Source organism: Prinia subflava, chromosome 6 (assembly GCF_021018805.1).
Source record: "Prinia subflava isolate CZ2003 ecotype Zambia chromosome 6, Cam_Psub_1.2, whole genome shotgun sequence".
NCBI classification, from domain to species: Eukaryota; Metazoa; Chordata; class Aves; order Passeriformes; family Cisticolidae; genus Prinia; species Prinia subflava.
In genome coordinates this window covers 7,895,417-7,921,948 of record NC_086252.1, presented here as the reverse complement: position 1 = coordinate 7,921,948, position 26,532 = coordinate 7,895,417, and the positions used below count along the sequence as shown (strand labels likewise).

The 26,532-nt window shown below is 46.1% G+C and overlaps 1 protein-coding gene across 1 annotated transcript in view; it reads right to left on the bottom strand.

Moving 5' to 3' along the window:
* Positions 1-26,532, bottom strand: part of ABCA12 (ATP binding cassette subfamily A member 12) — a 79,313-nt gene that overhangs the window by 40,606 nt on the left and 12,175 nt on the right. The window contains exons 3-20 of the mRNA XM_063400098.1: positions 23,033-23,180; positions 20,674-20,762; positions 19,530-19,639; positions 18,617-18,802; positions 17,617-17,795; positions 14,616-14,728; positions 13,428-13,524; positions 9,184-13,299; positions 8,454-8,569; positions 7,712-7,818; positions 6,022-6,275; positions 5,799-5,911; positions 5,223-5,347; positions 4,231-4,404; positions 3,170-3,334; positions 1,971-2,172; positions 1,243-1,382; positions 570-689 (exon numbers count right to left, since the gene is read on the bottom strand). Of these exons, the coding sequence (XP_063256168.1) occupies positions 570-689; positions 1,243-1,382; positions 1,971-2,172; positions 3,170-3,334; positions 4,231-4,404; positions 5,223-5,347; positions 5,799-5,911; positions 6,022-6,275; positions 7,712-7,818; positions 8,454-8,569; positions 9,184-13,299; positions 13,428-13,524; positions 14,616-14,728; positions 17,617-17,795; positions 18,617-18,802; positions 19,530-19,639; positions 20,674-20,762; positions 23,033-23,180 (6,554 nt within the window). The remainder of the gene's footprint in view (positions 1-569; positions 690-1,242; positions 1,383-1,970; positions 2,173-3,169; positions 3,335-4,230; positions 4,405-5,222; positions 5,348-5,798; positions 5,912-6,021; positions 6,276-7,711; positions 7,819-8,453; positions 8,570-9,183; positions 13,300-13,427; positions 13,525-14,615; positions 14,729-17,616; positions 17,796-18,616; positions 18,803-19,529; positions 19,640-20,673; positions 20,763-23,032; positions 23,181-26,532) is intronic.

Genomic DNA, 26,532 nt, shown 5'->3' with positions numbered 1-26,532 from the left:
AGAAAAGGATGCAATTTTTACTACAGAGAATGGGAAACAAGTGTGTGTAACATTACAGTCTACTGCTTTCTGTATCCAAGCAAGGCTAGGCGTCTTAGGAGGGGGAAAGAGAAATTTCATTTACATTCACTGAGGTACAAAACATCTCCTAGCTCTTATGTGTGTACCCAGAACTACATGCTTATTATAGATACTGTTTCATTTTCTGAAAAAGTCATTTCTTGCCTGGTCTTGGCTGGCTGGATCACTCCATCAAGCAGAAAGTTAATTTACAAACTGAAGAGTGTTCCCTGCTCATCTTAGGCCTCCAGCAGGCCCCAGCAAGGCCAGGGTCAGGGAGCTTATTACAAACAGTTCATTTGAGAAAGAGAATTCGCAGGGAAAGGTGAGTCAGGAGCGTCTCTGTTAAGGGAACAGGCAGGCACAGAAACTTTGAAGTCCAGGACATGCTGAGAGGGGTCTCCCCAGCTGACTTAGGATGTCCCTGGAACCCCAGCTCACTTCAGTGAACAAATCCATCCTCCCAGTTCCCTCCTGGCAAGAGACAGAGGGCAGGTAGGGAGTCATACCTTGATCATTGGAACTGTCTGGTTTAACTTGGTCAGTGAATTCATGATGACAGGAGACTGATCCAGCCACTCCTGGGACTTCAGGGCTAACTCAGCCATCTGCTCCAAGGTTGCATTCGACTAAAAAAGAAGCCCACAACATATAAGGATTAATTTATTCATTGCCTTACTGATTTTAATCCATAAATAAATCAATAAAACAGATGAGACCAAATTTGTTTTCCTTAGGATTTTTCATAGCATCCTCTCATTGTTTTGCCAGATGCCCCTTAACACAATGAATTTATGCTAGTACTTAAAAATATTATATTTAGAGTATGTCTTGAATATCTGCTCTCCTTCTACCACTGGTGTGCCTGTGAACAAGCACTGGTTACAGCATTTGTCCTGGGAGACACATCTCTCCTGCTGGCTGAAAATATGGGGTGAACTTCAGAAACTGAAGGCCTTAAGCAACTGTCCTATAAATATTAGACTAACAGCAGCGTCTGGAGGGAAGATTCAATCAAAGACAAAAGATGACTCATCTGGCCAAGCAAGACAAGTGGGAAAAGATAATTTGATTAATACTCCAAACACAGAGAAAGCAGCTTCCAAGGGAAACAAGCCCATGCTAGATAAATTACAACCCGCTGGAGTGGGTATATCCTGGTGTCCTGGAACAGAGCCATACCTTTCCCATGATTGCTCGAGTTTCTGGGGTATCTGGTGTGAAAAGGATCTTCCCAAGCACCATTGGTTTTAAGAAAGACCAAATCAAAGCTCCGGTCGGGGTCTTGACCAGGTCCAGGTAAAAGGATAAGCAAAATGGGGCTGCAAGGGGAGAAAAACAAACAAATTGCACAGAGAACAAACAGACCAGACACAAGAAAGCTCCCAGTGTGTTTTTTCTCCCATCTGCCCAGCTTGTTGCTGTGGCCAGTGAATGACTTCAGGGCCCTCTTCCCTGACTGATCTAATGCATCCTGACAAAAGCAATCCACCCCCAAGATCTCCTGTTGCTGAACTCAAGACAAGAGGAGTCTCACTGTTTGAGCCAACATTATCTGCTCGAAGGTTAAATGGAGTTTTGTGAACTCAGAGGAGCTAATAATGTCAGTACAGTCAGAAAAACTACACATCAAGAAAAAGCAGTGACCTGTCGAGCCCTAGGACCAGATCATCAACAAATGGGAGACAGTGCAGTGTCAAGCACTGCTCAGCTGCACAGGCACTTTTCCCTTTGAACATTTATGGAAATAAACCACCAATAATTAGGGCAGTGCAGATCTTCAGCTACCATAAATAATGAGCACTTGCAGCCCTCAGAGACATGTGGAGAATAGCTCAGCACTAGATCTGTCTGGAAATAGCAGAGTTCAGCTCTGAAACGTTTGTGCCCTAGGGAAAAGCCAGACTTACTGGAATCCTGAGGAATCCCGTATTTCCTCATCAGCTTTTGGACATGGACGTCCTCTGCATGAGAACTGTTGCTTACAGGGTCTCCAAAGTCTGGCAGCAAAGACTCAAAAAACAGGGGTGTGATCTCCTGATTGCAGAGGACTTTTGACATGGATTTAAAAGTGCCATGTGTTATCCTCAAGTTGCTTGGTTTAAATAACGCCTGCAGAAAAGACAAAATACACATAAATCCTGCATGCTGAAAGCACCCCACTTGGAGAGAAATAACAGAAATGGGGGGGAAAGGACTGAACATTTTTATACTGCTTTCTTATGGGAAGTTTGCCTTTATAAAAATAGGAACCTTCCATAGAAATCATGCATTTTTTGATTATGACAGAGGGGGCACATTTATTTCCAGCCAGTGTGGGGAGTGCCTACAATGTGTGCAGAGAAATTCCCTGTAATGTGTGCCTGCTGACATTCACACACCTGGGTTACAACACGGATTTGTCACATGGATGTCACATCAGTGTCCCCATCGAGTCCACGGCTGCACGTGGCTCTGCAATGTGCAGGCAGAATGATGACCAGGAACCATTCCTGTCACTTGTGTTCCCCTGGACTGTGGATCAGAGATGGATTGGGCACCGTGCTGGGTGAAGGCAGTGCACCCTGGAGTTACTGCAGCTGTCAGAGCAGTAATGGGTTTGTACAGAATGTTTTGGGCAGTCTCAAGGCTTCGGGTGTGATCGAATGCACACTAAAGCTAAGGCAGTTTTTTGCTGCTGACTTTGGTGGGTTTGCCTTTAGTGGGCAGTTCAGCTGTTTTCACCAGCTGATCCTTCCAGTATTTTGCTGGAAGTCCTCCCTCCTTCAAGACATTCTTGCTCCAGGTGTTCCCCACTCATGATGGTCCCACTGCTCCAAAACCAAAACCCTCCCAGAACACAGAATCCCAGAATGGTTTGGGTTGGAAAGGACCATAAAGCTCATCTTGTTCCGACCTCCTGCCATGGGCAGGGACACCTTCCAGAAGCTCCAGCCAGCCTGGCCTTGAGCACTTCCAGAGATAAGTTTGATACAGCTTTTTCTCACAACACTGTTGCTTTGAAACAGGATCTATGGTTTAAGGCACCTGTGGCTTCTAGGGTAAGAAATTACTGTGGAAACCATTTCAGTGGTATTTTGCCTCAAAAGCACATGCAGACTACACATACCTTGGTCATTGGCATTTTCCTGGACTGTTGGAGCTTTTTCAGGGAATGAATAGCTTGTAGCAATGGATCAATGCCAGATTCAACCTGGTGTCTGAAATATTTCATTTTTGTCAGAAGGCCTAACATCTTGTCCATGGGTTTCTGAAGTTCCTTGGGGAAAAACATCTGCAAGAGGCAGGAAGGAAATCAATTATGATGAGCAGGAATCTGCATGCACAGGCATGCACACGCCCATAATATATTAACTCAAACATAAGCACTGTGGGATTTTCAAACTGTCTGGAGGCTTCACAGAGTAGGTGCCCCATGGGAAATGAATGGGATTTGTATTCCTAAATCCCCAAGCAATTTTGCAAGCCATTTCCCTGAACATTACATAACCTAACAGTGTGTTTCCAAACACCTACAGCTGGGAAATACACGTCACATACTGCCTGGGCCAAGATCAAATCGCTCATTTCACACAGCACAGGTGGCAAACACTGCGAGTGACTTCTGACCTGAGCCCAAATTCATTGGCATTGTTATTTAAAAACTTTTTTTTTCCCAGAATCACCCCTCTCTTTTTAAATACATGTTCACTATTCACTTCTCCATGAATGTTTTCTTAGATGCTGTTCCTATAGTTGAGGGGGGTGAAGGATTTGAATCATGTAATAACTTTGTAGTTCCAAATGGATAGGGAAAAGATATTTTACAGGACTTTTCCCAGGGCTTCCCTTTTCAAGGAATCAAAAAATTTAGCTCAGTACCTTATTTTTGGGTCAGCTGGGAGTGTTCAAGAGGTTGTGACAGCACATAAAGGATACTAGCAGATAGGGAGGCATTTAGAGTAGGTCCAGTGCCTTTAAATGAGGTTTGCTGCTTTACACTGGGATTCTCATTTATATCCACGCTGTCACAGCATGGATACACAATAAAAACTGCTGCATGAGCAAAGCCTGATCTTTGGCTTGTCTGAATCAGTGTAGCTTCTGGCCACTGCAATGATATTTTATAACCTTCCAGCCACTGCGTGCAGCAAAGACTGTGGAAATCCACTCTGAAAATCCAGCACTGACCTTGTATAAGAAATTGTAGATGTCCAAGTGTCTCAAGAGGGTGACCCCAAGGAGGTAGGTCCTGCGAGTCCTCTCTGGCACAGGGAGGCTGCACAGCTCCTGCACCAGCGCTTGCAGCTGTGGGTCAGCAGGATGGGCGCTGCACGACTCCAGCTGCAGCACCTGAGAGATGAGCTGGGAGTGCACAAAGGGAGGAGAGAAATGTTAGGGGTGCACTGCACGCTCCAGCAGGCCTGGATTAATCTTGCCTGGCTGTTGTTCCTTCCACAGTGCCATATTTCAGCCACCCAAGAACCAGAAAATGCCTGCCCATTACTCCCGCTCCCAGGGACAAATCCTAAGGACTGTGTTTTACTACCCAGCTTGCACAGGAGTAAAAGCTTTTGTGGCTTCAATTTCTCATTGACTGATGCATGTGAAGTTTGGAAAGGAGCGTGGCTCTTTGGGGCCCAGTCCAGACAAGATGGCTGGGAAGGGGAAAAGCATCTGGAGCTCTGTTTGCAGGAGCAGGAGGCTGAGGAAGGGAAGCTCACCTCTCCTTCTGGGAGGGTATTTTTGGACCCTGAGTGCTTTCACACATTGTGGTTACAAATGTACTTTTCCACCTGGACTGGGACAACTTCTCAGTGGCCAGGACCTGACTGAAGACCCTGCTCAGCCCCCATCAGTGTGTCCCAGAGAGCCATGCCCTGCTTTGGATCAGAGCCATCCCTCTCCGGGCAGTGCCTGCTGCAGGACCAGCCCCTGGTGACAGCCAAAGGGACAACACGGCTCCCAGCCTCCAGTGGCTGGGCTGGACACAGTGATGCTCCTACTGCATTCCTGGTGGCTGTTCCAATCCAGAACATGCTCTGCTGTCTGTCCCTGTGGGGTCACCTGTGCTGTCACACACCCAGCGACCTGCTTAGCTGCTTTCACTAAAAAATTACAGTTCTAATGGTCTGAGCAGCAGGAAGCAACAAGATCTCCCAAAAGGATAACAGCAAACTTACCTGACTGCTGTTTTCTGGGAAAGGTGCTTCCAGAAGAGCATCAATGCTGGCTGTGGACATTCCTGTTGTGTTTCTGAGGTCCTCTTTGAGCTGGTCCACATTTTTAAAAACATCCCTTAACTTTTCTGGAACGAACAGTCAAAGAACAACTGATGTAACAGCTTTCTCCAGACACACGGCAAATCTCAAGCACACAGAGAAGACTTATGTGAAGTATGGAAGTGTGGTACCTCACTTAAGAGGTAAGATAAAGAAAAAAAATCAAAAAACCCTTGGGACATACAGTCATTACTTCCTACATTTTGCAGTCTAGTTTGTGGGCTGAAGTTATCACATCTCAGGATAGAACATTTGCTCAGATGGAAAGACTTGGTGCTTTCTTTGTAAAGAAAACAAAGTGTGGTCTTGAATAGGCTCTAGAAGTACCCCAGATAAAGGATCCCAAGGTCATGGTGTATGGTTATTTCATTAATACCACTTCCTCCTGGGAGCTAGGCAATTCTTGGGATTTCCAGCAGGAAGTGTGGTACCAGTGGTGATGTTTATCAACATTGTAAAGAAAATACAGAAGAGTACCTTGCTTGCTTGAGTCTGTTAAACCCTCAGTGATGTTGGACATGGAATTCAAAGTAGCTACATACTGATGAATCTCTTGAAAGAAGGCGATTTCTGGTACATTTTCTTGAAGCCTGAATTGGAAAAACAAAACAACAAAAAAAGCTGAGAGTATAAAAAGAAGGCAAGAAGTCATTTCATAAACAGAATACTAAAACAGTCCAGCTCAGAGGGAGAGCCTCACCACTTCAGCTGTGCCTGGATGTCTGTGGCATCCCCAATGAGTACACTCTGGAGCTCCTGGGAGAGCCTCCTGTGACTGAGCACGTTGGTCACGAGCTGGCTGCTCAGCTCAGCAGCACGGAGGAGCTGCTCCTGAGACTGGCCTCGCTCACACAGCTCCCCAGAGGGAACCTCAGGGAGCTGGCAGAGCTGCTGGATGGACTGAAAGCTCTCCTGGTCACACAGAAGGGCTGTCAGATCCTGCAGGCGAGACATCTTCAAAGGACATTTTGAAAAAAGGAAGACAAATGCACAAACACCAGTTAGATGACAGAAATATAAAAGGCAAGCTTTAGAGAGTCTAGCTGTCCCTTTCTGTCTCTCCTTAGGACTAAGATTTTAAAATATGTATATATTTAGTTCATCCAAAAGGTCTCCAACAGAACAGCCTCTGACAATCATTGTGTGAGTTTTTGGCAGACCTGGCTGGATCTAATAAACCTTGCAAACCTTAACATGTCACTTCTCCTGCTCAACACACTTAGACAGCAATACTCCATTGGACTTGCCTGTTTACTAATTAATCTTCTCAGAGACCAATAAATCTACCTTGCACAAAAGGTTTAGATACCACCTGGTCATCTACTGCAGCACAGGAAAGAGACTTGGCCAGAAGTCAAAGCTTCCTCATCTGCCAACCCGTGTAAAATTATAGTCCTTTGCTGTTATGGGCTTCCCTCTTGTCTGACATCATTATTTACATTATCAGGCTCTTAAGGGAAGAATTATTTTCAGGTTTATGCCTTTAAGTACCTGTCACACTGAGGCTCATCATATTATTGTTATAGATATATGACACAGCAACAACATTGCATACTGCTGTATTTTTTTAAAGGACTTTTAACTGCTATTTCTCATAGGGAGCAACAGACTAAAGTGCATGCAGGCTATTAGTGCAGTCATGAATGTCTGGGCTAAGAAGCATTTTATTCAAATGAGGTATTGCCAAACCCAAAGCTGGTGAGGGAACTCCATGGATCAATGCTGGTGCTTAATCTCAGAAGCCATTCTGGTGTTGTGAGACATCTGGGGCCAGGGGAGCATGTGGGGACTTGACTCCAGCCACGCTGGTGCTGGTGCAGCTCCGCAGGCACAGCAGGAACCCAGTTAGTCATGGTTCTAAGTGCCAATTAGGAGTGCACAATTCCACAGATTTTCAGCAGGGAGAGGCATCTAATCCCTATCTGTGCCTTTGAGAACTCCTCCCTACCTCCTCCTCAGGTGAAGCTGAGGCATCCCAGAATGATCTCAGCTCTGCAAGGTGCTTCACTGAGTCTCAATATACTGAACTTTAAAGCTAGTGGTGCACGGAGGATTGTGTCACTGGCCATCTCTGCAGTGCTCATCCCTCTGGGAGAGCTGGTAGCAAACAGAGCCATCCTATCCAGCACACGGGAGGACAGGAACACCTCTCCCTTCTCTGAAAAACGGGTGTTCACTCAGTAGGGACAGATAAAGAACAAGTTCCTCGAGCCAGTTTACAGGTGACCTTCAAATACAAGCAGCATGCAGAACACAGAGCTTCAATCCTAGTTTTTATCAGCTGTTCTCTTAAGAAAACTTTTTTCCATATGCTGTTTTTCAGAACCACCATTGCACATTCATGTATCACTGCAGGATGTCCTTCAAGTCAGCATTTTAAGCAGACTCACTTTTAGCTTCAGGAGCTCTGGTATGGATGAATGTTTCTCAGAGGTATTATTTTGCATAAAAGAGTTCTTTTTCAGATGAGTTTGCTTCAAAAGCAGCGTGATGTTTTCTGTGCAGGGAAAAAAAAAAACAACCAATAGTTACTCCAGACAAAAATGCCAGAAACTTCACAGATGGGAATACCAGCACTGTTATTCTCAGGCCAACAGAGCATTGCTACTTTCCACCAAGCTCCTATGGCTGAGGACCTGTGAAATCACAGAGCAAGGCCTAAATTGTAATCTGAGTTATAATGGACTAAGTTCAAGTAGATGCTCTGTTTCTAGTGAAATCCACCCCATCCTGGTACCAGTGCTCAGGTAAAACCTCTCAGGCGTTACAATCAGCACAAATGATGAGTATCTATGTGAAATACCATGTTAACTCTCAGAAATAACTGCTGTCATATTACAGCTACATAAAGCTGTGGAGGGAAAGAGGTTTCTATTTGTAAGATTGCTTTGTCTGAGTGTCAGCAACCTGTCATCACACTGAGAGGGGGAGATGTGCCTTCTGGAGAGACTGGGATAGGAATTCACAATTGGAATGTGACATAAACAAAACCCCAGTCTGGCCTCCCCAGCTCTCACAGCTCCAGCTAATTGCCAGCAGATAAAACCATGAAGCACCATTCCTTCCACTGACAGAACCCAAGCAGGACACGTTCCAGCTGAGGCCCCTGAGCATTAATGAAACCATGATCACCTGTCAATTCCCCGTCTTCAGCTTCCAGGGCATTTATTAAACACATCAGGTAAGCGTTAGAGCTGTTATTCGCTGTCACCTGCAAGACGGTGTTTTGAAATTCTAAAAACAGAAATCTGAAAAATAAGATAGGAATTTAAATCAGCTTCTCTTTCAAAAAACAAGGTATGTCTTAGTGAGCAACCTGTCAGCTGTGGATGCTGTTCCTCGGCAGAGTAAATAAGAATTCCAGATGAAAGCCATCTCTCCTAAGTGGGTGCCCTCCCAGTTTTTATTCCATCAGTTCTTCTTGCTGTTATTTCCCAAGGCTGTCACTCACTCTCAAAATAAGAAAACATACTTGAAAAGTTCACATCTATGTGATGGATGCATTATATAGGCACACCTAAGGGAGGCAGAGGATCTAAAAATTAAGAGTGTCATCCCACAAAGGAAGGTTTTCCATAGAGCCTACCACTGGTGGTGAGATTCCTTCAGGACTCTGTTCCACCGTGCATTGATACATGCCAAGACATAAAATTTTTTGTAACTCTGACTTTTAGCTGTCCGTTCAGCTCAAGGAGAAGTTTCCTCTTCTTCAATTTAACCACAATATACCTTGTGTGCTAAACGACAGCAATTGCAGGCTTAGGTTGTTCCACTGGAAGAAAATTCCATACTCCTCATGCTGGAATGAGAATGGTGGTCACAACCCATCCATGGAATTACAATGCCCAAAGGCCAAACTCACCGTGTGATCAAGCTGGTTGGGGACAGAGTGGGGTCACTCAGGGTCCAAGGCAGGGTCTTGTTGTAAAGGGTTTCTGCCACGACAGCGAAGTGATGAGCAACGATATCAATCACACTGTCAAAACTGGTTTTGTTGGAGAGAAGAGCTGAGCCGGAACTCATATTGAATTCGTTTAGCAGGCCAGAGATGTTTAGCCCCTTGAGAAGGTAGAGGGTGGCTTCTGTGATTTCTAGAGCTGACAGATTCCTGGCCGAGTCGCTTGCCACTGCTTCCAACAGCCTTGCAAGGGAAGCCCCTTCAGCTGGGCTCTTTTTGCTGCTGAGGAGGCTGGCAAACACATCCCAGACACTTGTGTAATGACTGCCTTGGCTGAGGTTGAAGGCCCCCTGGAGCCTCAGCAGCAGATTGTGGAGCTCATCCTGTGCCACACTGGAGAGCGTGGTCAGGTTATCCCAGCCTGCCGAGCTGCCAGAGGAATTGGGGGAACCCAGCACTGTTTCGTTCAGCAGGGCACCAAGGAGCACGTTCAGAAGCTGGGATGGGGACACATCACCCACGTCCTGGGCTGGGATGGGGCACCAGGCGTCCCCCTGCACCAGCCCCTCCGTGGCTGCACTCACAGCTCTCGCCTTCTGGAGCCAGGAGCTTCCCGGCTCGGAGACAAGGTTTAACCTGGAAAGGAAACTCAGGGAAAAGCGCAGAGCTCGCGTGAGGCACGACAGCTCCCTGAAGAAGCGCTCCCTGCTGTTGTTGTAGGCAGCAGCAAACTCTGGGGACAGTTCCAGGTTGCTCAAGGCCAGCTGGAACACCCTGCTGAAGGTGTCACTGCTCCCTGCCCCACCCTCCACGCCCAAGGAGTCCAAGAGGGGCTTGCAGGGGCTCCTGGCTGAGGATTCCCTCAGGGTGGCATTTTCAAACAGCACCTCAAGGGCCACGTCGAGCAGATCTTCAAAGGAGCAGTTCTGGAGGGTCCTATAGCCATTGCTGCTGTCCTCAAGGAAAGGACCCAAGGCTAATCGCAAGAACTCCCAAATTTTTGCCTGTAGGGAGGTATCGTGCTGTGAGGGAGATGGGCTGAACTCCTGCAACAGTAAATGTGTGAAATTGTAGACAACGTCCATTTTTTCCTCAAGAGTTTTGTTTAAGTTGGTGTCATGAAGAACTTTCATCCCTGCTCTCCACATTTCCATCAGTCTCTCGGCATAGTTACTGTAAAAATCAAGTAACAGGCTGATAGATTGAAGCTCACTGATGTACCTTTCCCGCAACCCTTTCAAAGTTAAAATGCCCCTCTGCATGGCCTGCAAGTACATGGAGATGTTGGTTCCCCAGGAGTCTTCTTCACCATATAGCTCAAAGATGGAGGATGCAAAGTTTAGGATCTGCTTCAGTTCCTCACTGAAAGGAAGACTGGAGTCATTTTCCATCATATTTAGCAGATTTTGAAGCATGTCTAGAAGTGACTGGGCAGTGAGACTGTCTGTACTGTTCCAGTTCAATGACTGCAGACCTTCAGCAATGTGCCAGAAAGCACCAAGTTCATTTTCCTGCCTGCCAGAAGGGAGTTTCTGGATTAGATTAGACAAAGAAGAGATCAGCAGATAATGATCACTGGTATTCACCTTTGCCATGGCACCAAGAAGCTGCTCAAGGGACAAAAGGTGGTCTGCAAAATTTTCATAAGTTCCAGGGGTCAACAAGAAGTCAGAAAATAATGATGACACTTTTTCATTTGTGCTGAGATAATTTTCAATGTCTTCAAGCGAGATTGCATCGAGTGCAATCATTTTGATAACCTCCAATGCATTCTCTGTATTAAAATGAGTCCTGTTTAAAATTATCTCATTCCAAATCACTGCAGCCATAGTCAGAACATCTTGATTTTCTTTTCCATAGGGATTAGAGTAGAACAATCCTTCACCACCCCCCTCATACAGAGGGAGTATTTCTTGAAATAGTCTCTCCCAGCCCAGTGTGCTGTCTGTGGCAGACATTGAACTGAAAAAGAGTTTTAATGAACTATACAAACCACGGAGATCTGAGGATTTAATTGGTTCAGTAGAATTATGAAAGATCCGATGCACCAATGCTTTTCCAGGAGCTACCCCGAAGTCCACAAGGATTAGAGCTTTCTTCATGATTTGCAGGAGTTCCACATATTCACCCACTTCTGTTAGGCTCCATTTGGAGGTCAGCAGGCTGCCAGTGGCATGCCACAGCCGGGAGAAGTGTCCCCACCCGGGCTGGCTGGAAGCAGCTCTGCCCACCTGCAGCAGCTCGTACAGACTGCTGTTCCTCATGGAAGCAGGAGACAGATAGGAAAACTCAGGCAGCCCCTCCCAGCCTGCCGAGCTGCCAGAGGAATTGAGGGAACCCCGCACTGTTTCGTTCAGCAGGGCACCAAGGAGCATGTTCAGAAGCTGGGATGGGGACACATCACCCACGTCCTGGGCTGGGATGGGGCACCAGGCGTCCCCCTGCACCAGCCCCTCCGTGGCTGCACTCACCGCTCTCGCCTTCTCCTGGAGCCAGGAGCTTCCCGGCTCGGAGACAAGGTTTAACCTGGAAAGGAAACTCAGGGAAAAGCGCAGAGCTCGCGTGAGGCACGACAGCTCCCTGAAGAAGCGCTCCCTGCTGTTGTTGTAGGCAGCAGCAAACTCTGGGGACAGTTCCAGGTTGCTCAAGGCCAGCTGGAACACCCTGCTGAAGGTGTCACTGCTCCCTGCCCCCGCCTCCACGCCCAAGGAGTCCAAGAGGGGCTTGCAGGGGCTCCTGGCTGAGGATTCCCTCAGGGTGGCATTTTCAAACAGCACCTCAAGGGCCACGTCGAGCAGATCTTCAAAGGAGCAGTTCTGGAGGGTCCTATAGCCATTGCTGCTGTCCTCAAGGAAAGGACCCAAGGCTAAATGAAGGAACTCCCAAATTTTTGCTTGCTGTGAGGGAGACTGGCTGAACTCCTGCAGTAGAAAATGTGTTAAATTATAGATGGGGTTAATTATGTCTTCACTGGAACCTTCATTGGCACTTGCATAATGAAGGATTTTCATTCCTGTTCTCAGAAGTTCAGACAAGCTCTCCAAGGTTTTATTGGTAAAATTAAAGAAAAGATCTATAGATTTTAATGTACTGACATTATAATTCAGCTGTAAGTCTTCTAATATGTCCAACGTCTTTTGGACGGCTTGAGTGACTTGTGAGATATTGGCTACTCCAGAGCTTTCCCCAAACTCTTTAAACATGGCTGTTATAAATTCTGACAGCTGATCCAACTCTTCACTGAAGACACCACTCGATTTATTATTTAGCTTTTGCAAATGGCTGTTTAACACCTCCAAAAATTGCCCATAGGCAATGATGGCTGAGTTATTCCACTTCATGGATCTCAGCTTCTCCCCAATGCGCCAGTAGACGTTCAGCTCATCCCACCAGGCCTCACCCATGGACTTCTCCACAGCCCTCATCAGCTCAAACACGGGCAGCAGGAGGTACTGGTAACCTACATTTGTGCCTGTCATTCTGAAAAACATCTTCTGGAGAGCTAGGAGCCGCTCTGGGAAGTTCCTGTAGGACTCAGGCTCAAGCAGAGAATCAGAGAACACAGATGGGATTTCCTGCATTGCACTCAAATGGTCTCTGAGACCTTCCAGAAGTGATGGCATGCTTGTGGAGAGCAACGTTTTGAGAGCATCCTTAGTTTCCAATGTACTAAAATTAGAATTATTTAGGAGAGCTGGATTCCAAAGCATTGTAGCTAATTTTAAAGCCCTCTGAATTTCTTTCCACTGGGTCATTGTATTGAAAATGGAAGTCCCATTAAAGTCGCTCTGTAATTGCAGTGATGTGAAGTTATAGATTTCATCAATTATTTCCTTATTATATGGTTCCTTTAATTTATAATCATGATGTGGATTCATTCCCAGTTCAAGAAATGCATACAGTTTCTGTAATGTTTCATTCTTCAAATTTCTGAATAGATTTAAGCTTTCAAATTCACTTCTATTCATTTTTTCCTCAAAGCCATTTAAACGATGTAGATGCTTTTGTATGGCTTCTAAATCATCTGAATTAATGGACCTCTTGGAGTGCTTTCCACCAATCTCTGGCGACTTTATTTTTCTGGAGGGGAACAAAAAAGTGTTTTAGTGAATATGAAATCAATGCAAGTGGAAATGTAAGGTGATTTAGAGCAAAGATCATAGATCTGAATTGCACTGTTAGTAATATCCCTTTAGCTAATGTCTCACCTCAGAACTTCCTCCAATTCAGATACTAAAGTGTGATTGTCTTTCCAGTGAACAAAGGAATTACAAATAGATCTGGTCACCCAACTTCTTTCCTCATCTGCAAAAGAAATGTAAGTGTATTAGTAAAGACCATGTAATTCTGGAACCTGAGAGGTGCTGTAATGGCAAATCTATCCAGGATAACATGCACACATGAAGTTAGGCTCCTACCACAAGCCACAACACCCTTGGTTACAAATCTGAGTGTTCTTTTGGGGTGTAACTCTTCCTGGCCTTGCGAGGGAAGTGAGGATGCTGCCTGGCATCCTAGAAGTGGCTTTCCATGCTGAAATCATTCAGGAACAATTTAATGCTCCTGTGATCTGGATGCTAACAGAGGTCTCCTCCTGCTTGAGGAGCACTTTGCTGTCAGTAATGCAGAGTAAGGTGGCCTAGTATTTATTATGGTTCCTTTCCCTTCATTTAGGGTTGTTTTTACTGCTCACACATAAGCTCTGTCTGCAGCATCATTTATGTCTCCCACAGCCATTTACACTCACCTTGATATCCCCATGTGTCCAGTCCTCTCACCAGCCACTTTCCATGCTTTCCCTACTTGCACACCTCATCTTTCCTCTTCCACAATCTCCACCAAACAAGTAGAGAAGGGACAGCAATCCCCATCTGTCCCCTGCAGTGTTTAGTTGCTGTTCCTTTCCCTTGCCTGTGCACAGATCCCCAGGGGATCCCCAGGGGATCTGAGAGGGGATATCCAGCACTATCTCTGCTGGAAGGGACAGGGGTTTAAAGGAAAGGCTCATCTGCACGTCAGCAGCTCACTGTGCAGCCCAGCCCCAGCCCCTGCCTGGATACACACAGCTGAGTTTGGCAGAGTGCACAGCCAGAGGCTGATTTTGACATCACCCCCCCCCCAAAAAAAAGCAAATCAAGGTAAAACATTACTGCTCCCCATTTCCACTGAGGCTGCAGACTCATGTTAATTCATTGTCTGCTGACAAGCCCAAGCCTTTCTGCTTTTCCATTTGAAATGAGGCATTTTATTCACATTTGTAAGGAGCTGAAGGAAGAACCCATTACGCTGAGCCCCGAACAGTGTGCAATCTGTATGGTTACTTATTAGCCTGCAGTTTGTTTCTTCTCAGCACCACAGGTTTTCAGCAGAGATATGACTCAGTGGAGGAGTCTTACCTTGCTCCAAGCAGTTCAGGGAGTGTGGAGAATCTGTAACCCCGTTCTGAACAGTTTTGGATCTATCATCACTCACAAGAGATGCAGAGACATTCTGAGCTGCCAGCACAACACTAAAGGAGGGGGAAAAAAGAAAATAAATTGTGGTTACAGGTTTGTGAAAAGAAATAAAACAAATGTTCTAACAGGAAGAGCTGGAGTACAGCCTATCATTCTTAAAATGTCTGACAGACAAGACATCACCCCTATTTTTAATTATTTGTTTGATCATGCACAAGATGCAAACACCAGAGACTTTGATGGGAAAGCCATGGTGGTGTATTAGCACAAACACACGTGTGGTATTCATTAGGTGTACTTTTTCAGAGTTATGTAACATCTACAGGCCACTAAAATCCAGCCAGCAGGTCTCAGAAAACACCCAGGTGACACACCAGCCATGTGATTCACTGCTGCAGGGGAATTTCCTCCTAAAAAAACCCAAGAACCAAGAAGACAATGCTCCAGGGAGAGCAGGGATCCCAGGGGGAAAAACATCTGTGGAAGGAAGAAGCAATCACAAACAACTGTTGCCATTTCCAATTCTCCATCTTTCCTTTTTTATGCCGTAATAGCTGAGCTGACAGGGAAGCAAGGAATGTTTTTCAGTCTCAGGAAGGAGCAAACTGATAATCAGGCATATTGTACCACAGAGGAACTCATTTAAAGCACTGCCTGCTCAGGTGTGCAGGTTACTGAAAATCTCCCTGGTTATTAGTCCCTTTTTCTTCTCCTGTATAAAGAGCAGCCTTCAGTGTAGGTGTGAGGTCACTGAAATGCACCCTCTCTCTCTCAGCTGCCTCAGGTTCTGCAGGTGATACACAAAGCACCTGGCTGGGCTGATCTCAGTGGCATGAATAAATACACACTGATCTGGGGGAACAGGCTGCTGCTGAGAACAGAGCACGGGGATCCCTCCTCTCCTGATTTAACAAAATGTCCCCGTGCAGGGCTTGGTGCTCATCATTTTCATTCTGCAGATGTGCTTGTAAGAGACTTAGAGGGGAAGAAACTCAGTTATAAATGACATATTTAGCTGAGCAGTGGCAGAGCCAAGGAGGAGGCAGACACAGGCTTGCCAAAAACTGATGCATACCATGCAGATCAGAAGGCAGCAAACATGGAAACAAGTGTTGTTGCTGCCCTTTTTTTCAGTCTTGCAGGGCTTCTGCAGACTTTGGCTGTGAAGAAAAAGCTCAGCTCATGTGTTTAGCTGAAAAACTATCTTACAGCAACAAACAGGAACATTTGTGAAATCAGTCTGCAAAACGTATTTTTCTGAGTAATAAAATTTGCTGCTCAACTTTCTATAGGATTATGTCTTGGAAGTTACTGTTTCACACTGGTGGTGTTTATCACTTGGTTAATACAGATGCCACAATGAGCAAAAGTTCTTTTCTTCTATACCATCATATTTCTACCACAAAAAAAAAAAAAAAAAAAAAAAAAAAAAAAAAAAATTTCCCTGTACAGCACTTCTACGTTAGGAGTTCAGTCCTGCCTGAGTAAAAGATGTGGCCAGGCTCGCTAAGATGTGCTTTTGTAAGCATCATTAAAAGTACTATTTGTGCAATCTCTTTGCAATAACTCTTTACTCATGCATTTACAGTGCCAGATGCCAGGCATAAAAGCACTGCACAGTTCTGGTGATGAAATTCTATGTGCCTCTTTGTCGTGCCTATGATAACTTGGCCCAGCTCTGCAGCTGTAGAGCAAGGCAGAGCAGCACAGTAAATATTAATTCTCCCTGGGCACTCCAACAGGGCTGGTTCTCAGGCTGCCTTCTGCAAGCCTCTAAACACAAACCAATGTAATAATCCTGTGACTGAAACTGCAGCACGAACAAAACGCTTCTGAATAAAATTACAATTCTTGCCACACTGCTACTGACTCCTTCAAGGATAAGGACATTACAGCTTACACATGGGTCTCACAATGCAGCATGGAAAATTATCTTGGTATTAAATGTACAGGTTTTTAAGTGCCTCAGCAACACACCAGTGATCAAAAGTGAGTCCCTCTAAGCCTGGGTGTAATCAAAGTGGCAAAGCTTCTACAACTCCTTTTGATATCTTAAATCTTGCTCATGTATGCAAGATAAAAACAAAAAGCAGTCTGAAGACACTCAGCTTCTGGGTGTCCTCCATGTACTGTAACAACTGGACTGGCCAGAATATTTTACAGCAGGGTCAGTCACACATCCAGAAGATGACTTGGAACAGAGTCCCTTAATCTTGAGTAACTTAAGTCTTCTGGAGATCAGGGAGGCTAAGCCTATTTTGGAAATTTGTATTGTCCTAGGTGTGAACTGCATCAAATATTTCAGTACAGTTAAATAATGCAGTTAAGGCAGCTCTGTTTTCCATATAATCACTGAGCAAGTAACATAACTGGCACCTTCTTCTTCCAGTCAGATGTGTTAAAGCCCATGTGGTAGAAAACCAGGCTCCCTCTGGTCTCTGCTTTCATGGGACCAGTCTTGAAAGATTAAATCAGCAGTAGATTAGGTAATCCATTTTAAAAACCAACATTATGGCTCCCCTACAAGTGCTTGAGGTGTTCCAAAGCAACCTGAACTTGGCTTTGTGCTTTTCTGGAAGGGAGCAGCTGGCTGCTTTCTTTATCCAGCCAGGAGAGTTTTCCTTCCACCAAAGGCTGTGACTCACCAGCTTTGCTGTCTCCACAAGGGCATGACAGTGCCTCTAAGCAGGCTGGGAGAAAACTCAAGAGTTTATATCAAGTTCCCATTGAAAGAGAGACACAAGAGCCCCTGAGAAACAACACACTGCTCCCAGTCCACAGACACCTTCAGAGATGCATTAGCACAGAGCTGCATCACTCCCCAAACAAACCATGCTTTTAAGGTAACACCCTTCTTTCAAGAGGAGAGGTGATGTCCTTAGAGGTCAGGACACAAACCCACCATCTTTCAGCGCTTCTCCTGCCATTTGCTCTGTTTTACCTGCTGGGATCCTGAAGGAAATCAATTATGTCTCGCAGCTGCACATTGTCCTGAAGCACATCTGGGGCCAGCACAAGCAGGTGCCACAGGGAGGTGTCATTCTGCACTTGGGAGACCAGCGTCAGAAACGAGACCATTTCGTTGACAAAGGTCTCCTGGTACTGCGGGTTGTGCTCCACCTTCACAAATAAAAATGTAAGAAATCGTTTAAGAGCCAGAAGAAATTATTTAATAACCAGAAGGCTTGCTGCTAGGGGGGTCCTTTTATGTTTTTCAGCTGGCACTACACTTGCATGCAAGTCTGCAAACAATACATTCAAAGGACAGGCAATAACTGAGAGTGTGACTGTGTTTTACCTTCACACCCCAGGTTGTACAATAAATTCTCTGTTCAGACAAGCCCCACAATTCATAATGTCCTAAAGAATCCAAAGACTAGGAATACAAGAAAATTAATAACAATCCTAACCTTGGCAAAAAGAAAAAAAAAGAAAAAAAAAGGCTTTATCTTCAAAGGATTAATTTGCTTTAATTATATTGCTTTCCCAAAGACAAGTACTCTTTCAATCATGAATTGTTGGATCAGATGCAGGAGTCACTGGATGAAGTTATACTGCTGAGGTAATACACAATTAAATTTATTGCCTTGCCAAGGTTTAAACATTCTTATTTACACCATATCCTCACTCTGTTCTACTGACCTGCCACTGCAGCAGGGCAAACAAAGAGGAGAAGCAGGGCCCAGGCGTGGTGAGAACCCTTAGTGGCCACAAGCTGATGGCTGGATGACCCTTGGCTCTCCCAGCCATGTTCTCAGCTTGGAGGTCTTTGGGCTAACCCCATGCACAAAAATCAACTCAGCCTCACTGTGCCCTGCTTGCACTTAGGTACAGAGATGAGCAACTCCTGCCCACGAGGAGTAGCTCCCAAACCCTGCCTGAGGTGTGTGAACTGCCACAGCTCCCAGCTGCAGTCCCCAGGGAAGGTCCCAGGCACCCACCTGGGAGAGCTGGGCCCTGAACTCGCGAGCAAACGCCTCCAGAAGTGACGAGTTGGTGAAGCAGAAGGTGTGGTGGATGCTGGCTGCCATGCTCCCTCCCGCGGCGCCGGGCCGTGCCAGGTACCGCGACAAGACCTGGCACAGCAGCGCCCTGAGGCTCCCCGCAGTGGAGTACTGGGGCTGCTTCTGAAACAACAACAAAACAGGGTAGCTGTAAAGAAACATTGCACTTGGGATGGTTCTAAGTGCAGTGATGGGGCTTTTTTTAAGGGATAGCAGTGACATGTGAAAAGCATTGTGGTTACAGCACTTACGCATAGACAGAATTCTAACAGCTGAGCAACGTCACTAAAACCCCTCAAATTCCTCATCTATCACAAGAAGTGTGTGTGCAAGTGTTTGCAGGCCTTGACACCAAAACACAAAAGCAGTGTCCATTACATTGTAACAATTTCTATTACAAAGGAAAGGATTCTAGAAATGTTAAATACCTGTACAATAAACACACAGTGCCTCTGATGCCACTGCAGGACTATCATGGGAAAATAAATACTTGAATGTCAAAGCAGGTGACATCGTATCTTTAATTTCTTAAGAAAGAAAATATACTGCAAACATCGTAACTCACAAGTTGTGAACAAAGTATCTCAGGGTATTTACTGTGTGAGACTGTATTTTGTATTTCATGGTCTCATGTCTCAAGGTTCGCCTGGTTTCTGCCTACAGCATAAAAAACTCACCACAAGGCCTAAAAATCCACCCACAATCACTGTTTCCAAAATAAAGCTCATTCACATAATAGAGGAGATTCTAAAGCAATGAAAGCTGTGTGTTGGTACTTTGAGCTTCTGATTCTTTAAATATGAGGATACACAAATGTTCACACTCAGTTATTATGCAAATACAGACTCACCTTCCCAAAACTGAGGATCTTGTTGAACATGTGGGTGCTGGAAGTCAAGTTGGATGATGATGAAACATTCTGAAGGTTTTTCTCTCCATGAGATACCAAATCCCCAAACGCTGCAATAACAGTTTGAAACACTGTATTTTACTTACGTGTTTTAAAACCTCTTTGCCACATAAAACCAGGACTTACAGCTACCTACAGCTTTGGGTGCATTATCAATCTGTTTCCAAAGGTACAGCCCGTGGCATCCTGTGAGTACTTCAGGGTTTTTTTCTGATGTAATTAAATTTGGGATGACACTGTAACTTGTTATATGGGGCCACGACCTATCATTTTTAAATTTTCTTAATAATAAAATGTAGAACTGAGCTCCTCGCTGACCATCAACATGAGTCAATAGTTCCCATAACTGTTCATTGATTTACTTTTCCCCTCCCCACGCCTCTGCACTTGGTCCCTTTTGCATTCTGCCTTTTTTCTGTCTGTGCACTTGGAGGGTGCTGGCAGGAATGCTAATTGGAACAGTGAATGGCTGGAACAGAACAGGCAAATGCAAATCTGTAATCATTCATTTCATCGTGAGCTCCCTGCAGAAAGGACTATCCATCATGATGGCTTGGAGATTGTACCAGCCATTACCATCAATAAATAATAATTGTAATGATTTTATGGAAACTTTCAGACTGAGAGTTCCTTCAGGAAAGAGAATCACATCAGAGGAGAACACCACCAACAATAAATATCCACTCTGGCACACAAGACAACTTATTTGCTGGATAAATGTGGCTAAAAACCCACTTGAAAAAAAATCATAAGCTGTTTATAGAGAATTTGTGGGTAGTAAAAGGGCAATATTCCATAAATAGCCAGGTCTCTAATTAATGTCCACTCAATCTGTGATCTTGCATTGCTCCTGTGAAGCGCAACCATTTAATCCTGGTTTCTTGGCCAAATTCCAAAGCCTTCCCTACAGACAGTTACTTGTACTTGTTCCCAAGAATTTACACTAACGTCATGGCCACGGTCACATGCCTCTATGAAACACATAAATCATTTCAGCAGTGCCCTGAGAACTGCAGCTCCGTCCAGAGATCTTCAAAAGATCAGCCTCCAAAGAGCAGAACTTTCCAGAGCACGAGTGACCTACCCAGTGAAGCATTCCTGCTTTCAGGAACCTCTGCACTCCATGGTGATGGCTGCCTGTCCTTGGCTACTCTGGATGAGCTCCTGTGCTTGCTGGGGGAAAGAAGAAAAGAGGAAAAAAGGTAAAAAGAAGAGACACCTGTGACAACTGCCAGAACTTTTTATAATTAACTTGCTGCCTTAACTCAGTATGTGTCTATGGCTGGATTTCATGGCAGGTGTGCTGAAATCTGGGTGATGCAAAAGCCTGGTTCTTTCTGCAGGCCTGGCAAATATCTTGGGGAAGCAAAAGTACAGAACTCCATGGCTATAAAGTGCATGGCCTTACCAAGAAATCCTTCCAGACAACAGGACCTTACTCACCCTTCCCAAACATTCCACTACAGGAGAAAAGGGTGGAAGAAGTCGTTGCTGAGCTGGGTTTTTGGACTTGGCTCCCTTTTATTAAGGGAAATTTAAAGCAGCCATGCCATGCACACCTTGGTAAACGCCTCTAAGGAACAGAATCAAAGATGAGAACCTAGCCCATTTTCTCTACTGACCTCTGGTTACACATAGTTTTAGGGCAAGTTATAAAACAGTTTAACAGGAGCTTCAGTGAGTTGCACAACGGGAGAGGAGAAAAACAGCCTGGATTAGCTGAATATCACAAAACAATATAATTAGGTAGTGAAGGGCCACAGCTCAAACTCTTTGTGACAAACTCACCAGTGGGGATCCTGCACCTAAGGCAGAGCTGCACCCATTCGTATGGAGCCTTCCCCTTCCCAAGGAACCTTTTCCTGAGGTTTTAGACTCTGCTGCATCCTGCTAGCTTTGCTGTGGCTACACAATAGTTGGTGTTTTCCCTTGTGGAACACACCAAGGCTGACACTGACCATACAAGGGTAGGTATGGCCACTTATCCATAAAGATACTTCACAGACAACCTCCAGCATCAAGAGTGGTCAAGATGCTTGTTAGTGACTCATGTTCTTGAGATAAAATTTGGCCAAATCCTTCAATTTTTCATTTGGCAGGAAAAATCATTTATTTCCTGAACAGCTTTTCAGAATCCAAAAGCAGAAAGCAAGCAGGATTTGCAGCTATTGAAACCCATGGAAGACCTCCAGCTTTGGCACTAGAAGCTCCCATTTCTTCATTTCAATACCCCAAATGAGCCATTGTTTAACATGCCCAGGGAAAAACAATGACACTGAGGAACAGAGCTGTGAATCCAGGCATCCAGTCTCCATGTGGCTTTGCCTTCCCTCCTCTCTTCTGCTGCATGACCTTGAATTTGATTAGGATTCATCTTGTGCAGCTTCAGTTGCCCACATCCTTAGTCGTCCTTCCCACCCTTGGGGAGATTCTGACCACTGCCTTGGCCTGGGAAATGACTCCCTCTGCACTAAGGAGGATCCTTAGGGAGCCACCAACACTAGCACTGCCTGATGTGCTCTCTGGTGGGGCCCATTTTAGCTCTTCAGACTCTCAAGCTCTGGCCAAGGGGGATTTTGAGACTCTGACTATGGAGCAGCCTCTCACCTGAAAGCAAAGATGAGCAACCAGGGCCATTGTGAGATGCCCATGATTTTTAGCTCTCCATGAAGCAGCCAGGCCTCAGCATGGCACGTTCCCCAGGGGTCTGTCAGAACTGGGAAGCCAAGATGCAGAAACCACCCTGGCTGGCATGCCTCAAAGCAAATGCTACTTGACTTCAACTGGAACATCAAGAAATTGGAATGGTCCCACTGAACATTTCCATTTCAGCAAACTGACGTTCCAACAAAACATGCCCAGCCAGCTGCACGCTGCAAATCTCTTTACTGTACTTTAGTGGGCAAAAATTGTTTCTGCATTTTCATGTGTTTCCCAGCACTTTTGATGGCCTGCAGAGAGAACACCCATTCTGGCACCCCGAGGACCTGCTTAAAGAGCAGTTGCTCCAGAACTAACACCCAAACTTCCAGCCAAAGCATCCTGAGCTGATCCCTCTCAGTGGCAGATCAGCATTCTGGGCTACTCTGGGGGCAAGTCTTATCACTGATCTGATCCACAATCATGCAAAAAAAAATGTTCCTTTGCTTTGATCTGGGTTAGCTGAAGAGTTTTCCTCAGGCAGCAAAATTCCCTTCAGTAGAAGATTCAAGCCTGAATCAGTGGACACATTCCTGAGGGCTGTCCCTATTGTGATTATTTCTGATGTGTCCAGTTGCAGCTGATACTCTCTTTTCTAAGTGTTAGACATGTTAAAACAGGTAGCTGAGGTATATCTGTTGTGGACAAACTTGTACATACACACAGACAGGCTGTCTCCCTCCCCCTCAACACAGGCTTTGTTTTACAGCTCCTAACACCTGGCAACATTGAGATTCCCTTACAGGCTGAGGGATGAGATGCCATTCAGCCTTGGCAGCAGATCTTCCGGTGTGTATGGCGTGCCCTTACACCTGGCATCGGAATCACACAGCACCGTTTGCAGGAACGGGAAGAAGCCTGCACTGGGAAGGTTTCGGGGTGCAAGATAACCTGCAGGAAGACAGAGAGGGAGAAAATGCCATTATGATGATGAAGACATGCACTTTTTTGCCATATGTTTCTGTCAGGATGTGCTATTTTCCCTTCCTAAACAAGAGAACAAAGTCTCAGTTTCCCTGAGGCTCCTTTCACTGACTCCACCCTGGCAGTGCCATCTGCCAAATCCCACTACAAGCACCTCCTCGACACTGACAAAGCCATCACAGGTTATTTAATCACAGAATGGTTTGGCTTGGAAGAAACCTTGAAGGTTGTCCAGTTCCAATGTCTCTGCCAGGGACACCTCCCACTAGACCCAGTTGCTCAGGGTCCCAGTTAATAGGAAGAAGAGCCAAGCTATTTATTTGTTCATAGGATACCTGTTGGTCCTGAAGCAACTGCAGATTTCCCCTCCAACTCCAAAATCCAAGAACAGGCAAGAAATGACAAAAAAATCCCCTTAGATTAAGATATCCTAAATCTGCCTTTAAAAAATAAAGTAAAAGCAGGCATGTGGCCAGAGTAACCTGAAGCACCCATGAGAACATGTTCTCCAAGCCTTGTGGGATTGGTTTCTACACAACATCACAATCTTTATTTTCAAGCCAGGCTGTTAGAACAGGACTTTGCCTCAGCTTTTACCACAGGAAGGGGCAATGAATCCAGGACCAACAAACACCCTTTGCCTTTTGTGCAGAGCTGTCCCGGGAAGGCAGAGGAGCAATCCATCACCCCCCGTGCATCCTCCCAGCTCAGAGCAGCTCCAGCACCATCTGCCTGGTGACCTGGGATGCTGGCAGGCAGCACCGAGGGATGAGATCTGTGTCCCTGGCTCCTGTTTCTCCAGACACAGAGTGGACCTGAGCAATGAGACACTCGAGTGTTTTATGTGCCCCTTGCCCCGTGCTGCTCGCTGCCAGCCCGCAGAGTTCACGGCTGCTCTTCCTCTCGGAGACAAACGCTCTCATAAATCTCCAAACTCTCTCGCTGGATCACGGCAACATATTATTTAAAATAATCATTTGGAAAATTACCTGGCAAAGGACATTGCTATTATTTCTGCTATGGAAAGGAGCCAGGCTTGCTGAAGGCCTGCGGGCAGGCTTGTGGTAATTGATTACCTTGCTCTTTAGTCTTCAAAGATGACCTGAGACTCTCACTCAGGCACAGCTTTATCTCTCACCCTTCCAACAAGGACACGGTACTACATTTGTACAACATTTATTCATTATAGCTGTGGTCAACCCCCAGGTGCCCCCAGAGGGCTTGGCAGGGGTAGGTGGAGACCACAGCTGCTCATCTCCTTGATGGAGACTGGATTTTCCTGGGCTTTCCTCAGCACAGCTGGTCACTGCATTTTTGGGTCAGAACACAAGAGCTCATGGTTTAGCATCAGAGTTCCCACTGCTTTGGGCAAAACAGCAACCAGCACAGAGGCCTCTGAGACCTGCAGAGGTATAGGTACCACTTTGATGGTGGTGAGATCCTCTTGTACATCTCAGTGGAGAATCAGGAGTACAAGAGAAAATTAAAGGATGTGGATACCTGCCAGAAGAGAAGGCTCCCTGCTGTGGAGCACTCTCTGCATCCCTCAAGCCACCTCAGGAGTTACACCCCTCCCTCCCCCTCCTTCCCTCGGGAAGTTGAACACACAGCTGGCTGAACCAGCTCCCTGTAACCACAGAGCACCAAGGGCAGCAAAAGAGCCCTCGTATCCCTACAGGCAGAACCTCTGGTGTGGGGAACACAGGACCAAGCATCCATCTAAAGGTGTTGTAGGGTAATTAATCTGCTGCCCATGAGGGAAACTTCAGAGCAGGGCACTTTAATCTGGAAGCATCCTTGCGTGAATATCCCTGCCATGGCTGTGGTGTTTGCCCTTTGGGATCACCAATTACAACCCTGCACAGCTCTGCACACACGGGCATTTTCCTCTCCTCTTCCTTCTGATCTCCCACACCCTCATTCCCAGGCAGGGCATTGACTTGCACACCGATCCAAAAATGCACACCACAGACCTCCCAGGATCAGTGTCCCCACGGAAATGAAGCCTCAAAGATGTGGGAAGCCACGAGGCCTGGGATGGAGGGCACAGCCACAACAATGTGTAGGAGCTCCACCCTTCAGGCCCCTCCACATCTGCCAACAACCACACGGCCAAGAGCTAAGCTCATGTCTCCTAGAAAACCAGGAGGAGCTAAAGCTGTGTAATCCTCAGGATAAGGCTGAATGGGGAACACAAGGATGGGTCTGGGGAGAACTGGTCCTCTCCAGAGACATGCAAGATTTTTACAGAGATGATCAAGCAAGAGATCCTGATGAACCCAGGTCAGAGGAAGACCTTGAGGAACAAGCAGCAATAACAAATTCTAGAATTGGACTCAAAGGTGGCACACTTTGAACTAAGTGGGCAATGAAACAATCAGCTGCTCTATCACAAGTGAAGTGTTCAGCGTCAGAACACAGCGACGGTATCGGTTCCTTCTTTTCTTTTGAAACAGCAGCCCCAAATATGAAGAGCCGGGAATTTGTGAGCTGAAGGTTGGAAGCGCTGCCACTCATGGCCGTGCCAACATCGCTGGCCTGAGAGGTTGAGGCACTCGGGAAGGCTCTGCCAGCTCTCAGCAGATGCTGAGCAGTTTGCTGGCAGCTGGATGCAGCCACGGGGCCTGATCCATCCCTGAGTCACTGCAGGTGTGAACCAGTGTCACTCCTGCCACAGGAGCAGTGGCAATGCCAGGGAGGACTCCTCTGGAAGAGGCCTGGGCTCTGACAACAGTCAGAAAAGTAAAGAAGTGTTTTGAGAAAGACCGTGACACAGAAAAATCCAAAATGTCTGGGCCAGATTCCCGTGTGGTGTAAATCAGAGCCACGCTGGTTCTCAGCCCTGCATCCTGCAAAGGAAGGAATTTACTGATGCCAAAGTGGGTCATGAGATGACTGCTCCACCCTCCCGCCCTCCATCCCTTTGCTCGTGGCGAGGAGACGTGACCCCACAGAGCCACAGGGGCTGTCCTGCCCACACAGGTGAAGTCCCTGCTGGAACCACCGCATGGACGGCCAGGGAGGAAGGTGCTTCAGCAGACCTCTATAATGACCTGTCCCTGCCTTGGCTTTATCCAGCACACCACTGACATCAGTGCACAAGGTAAGCACCAGCCAGGAAATGTGACAGACAGAGAGTCATACCTGCTCTGTAAATTTTAGAGGACAGTCTTTCCACAGCAATAGTTTCCCAATCTGAAGTGTAACACCCTCACTAGTAACACCCCACTTTTGCAGTATTTCTACTGCTGGGAATCCCTTAGTCTTCCAAGGCAGCCTCTTCTCCCACTCAAACCTACGGCAGTGTCATATCCAAGCC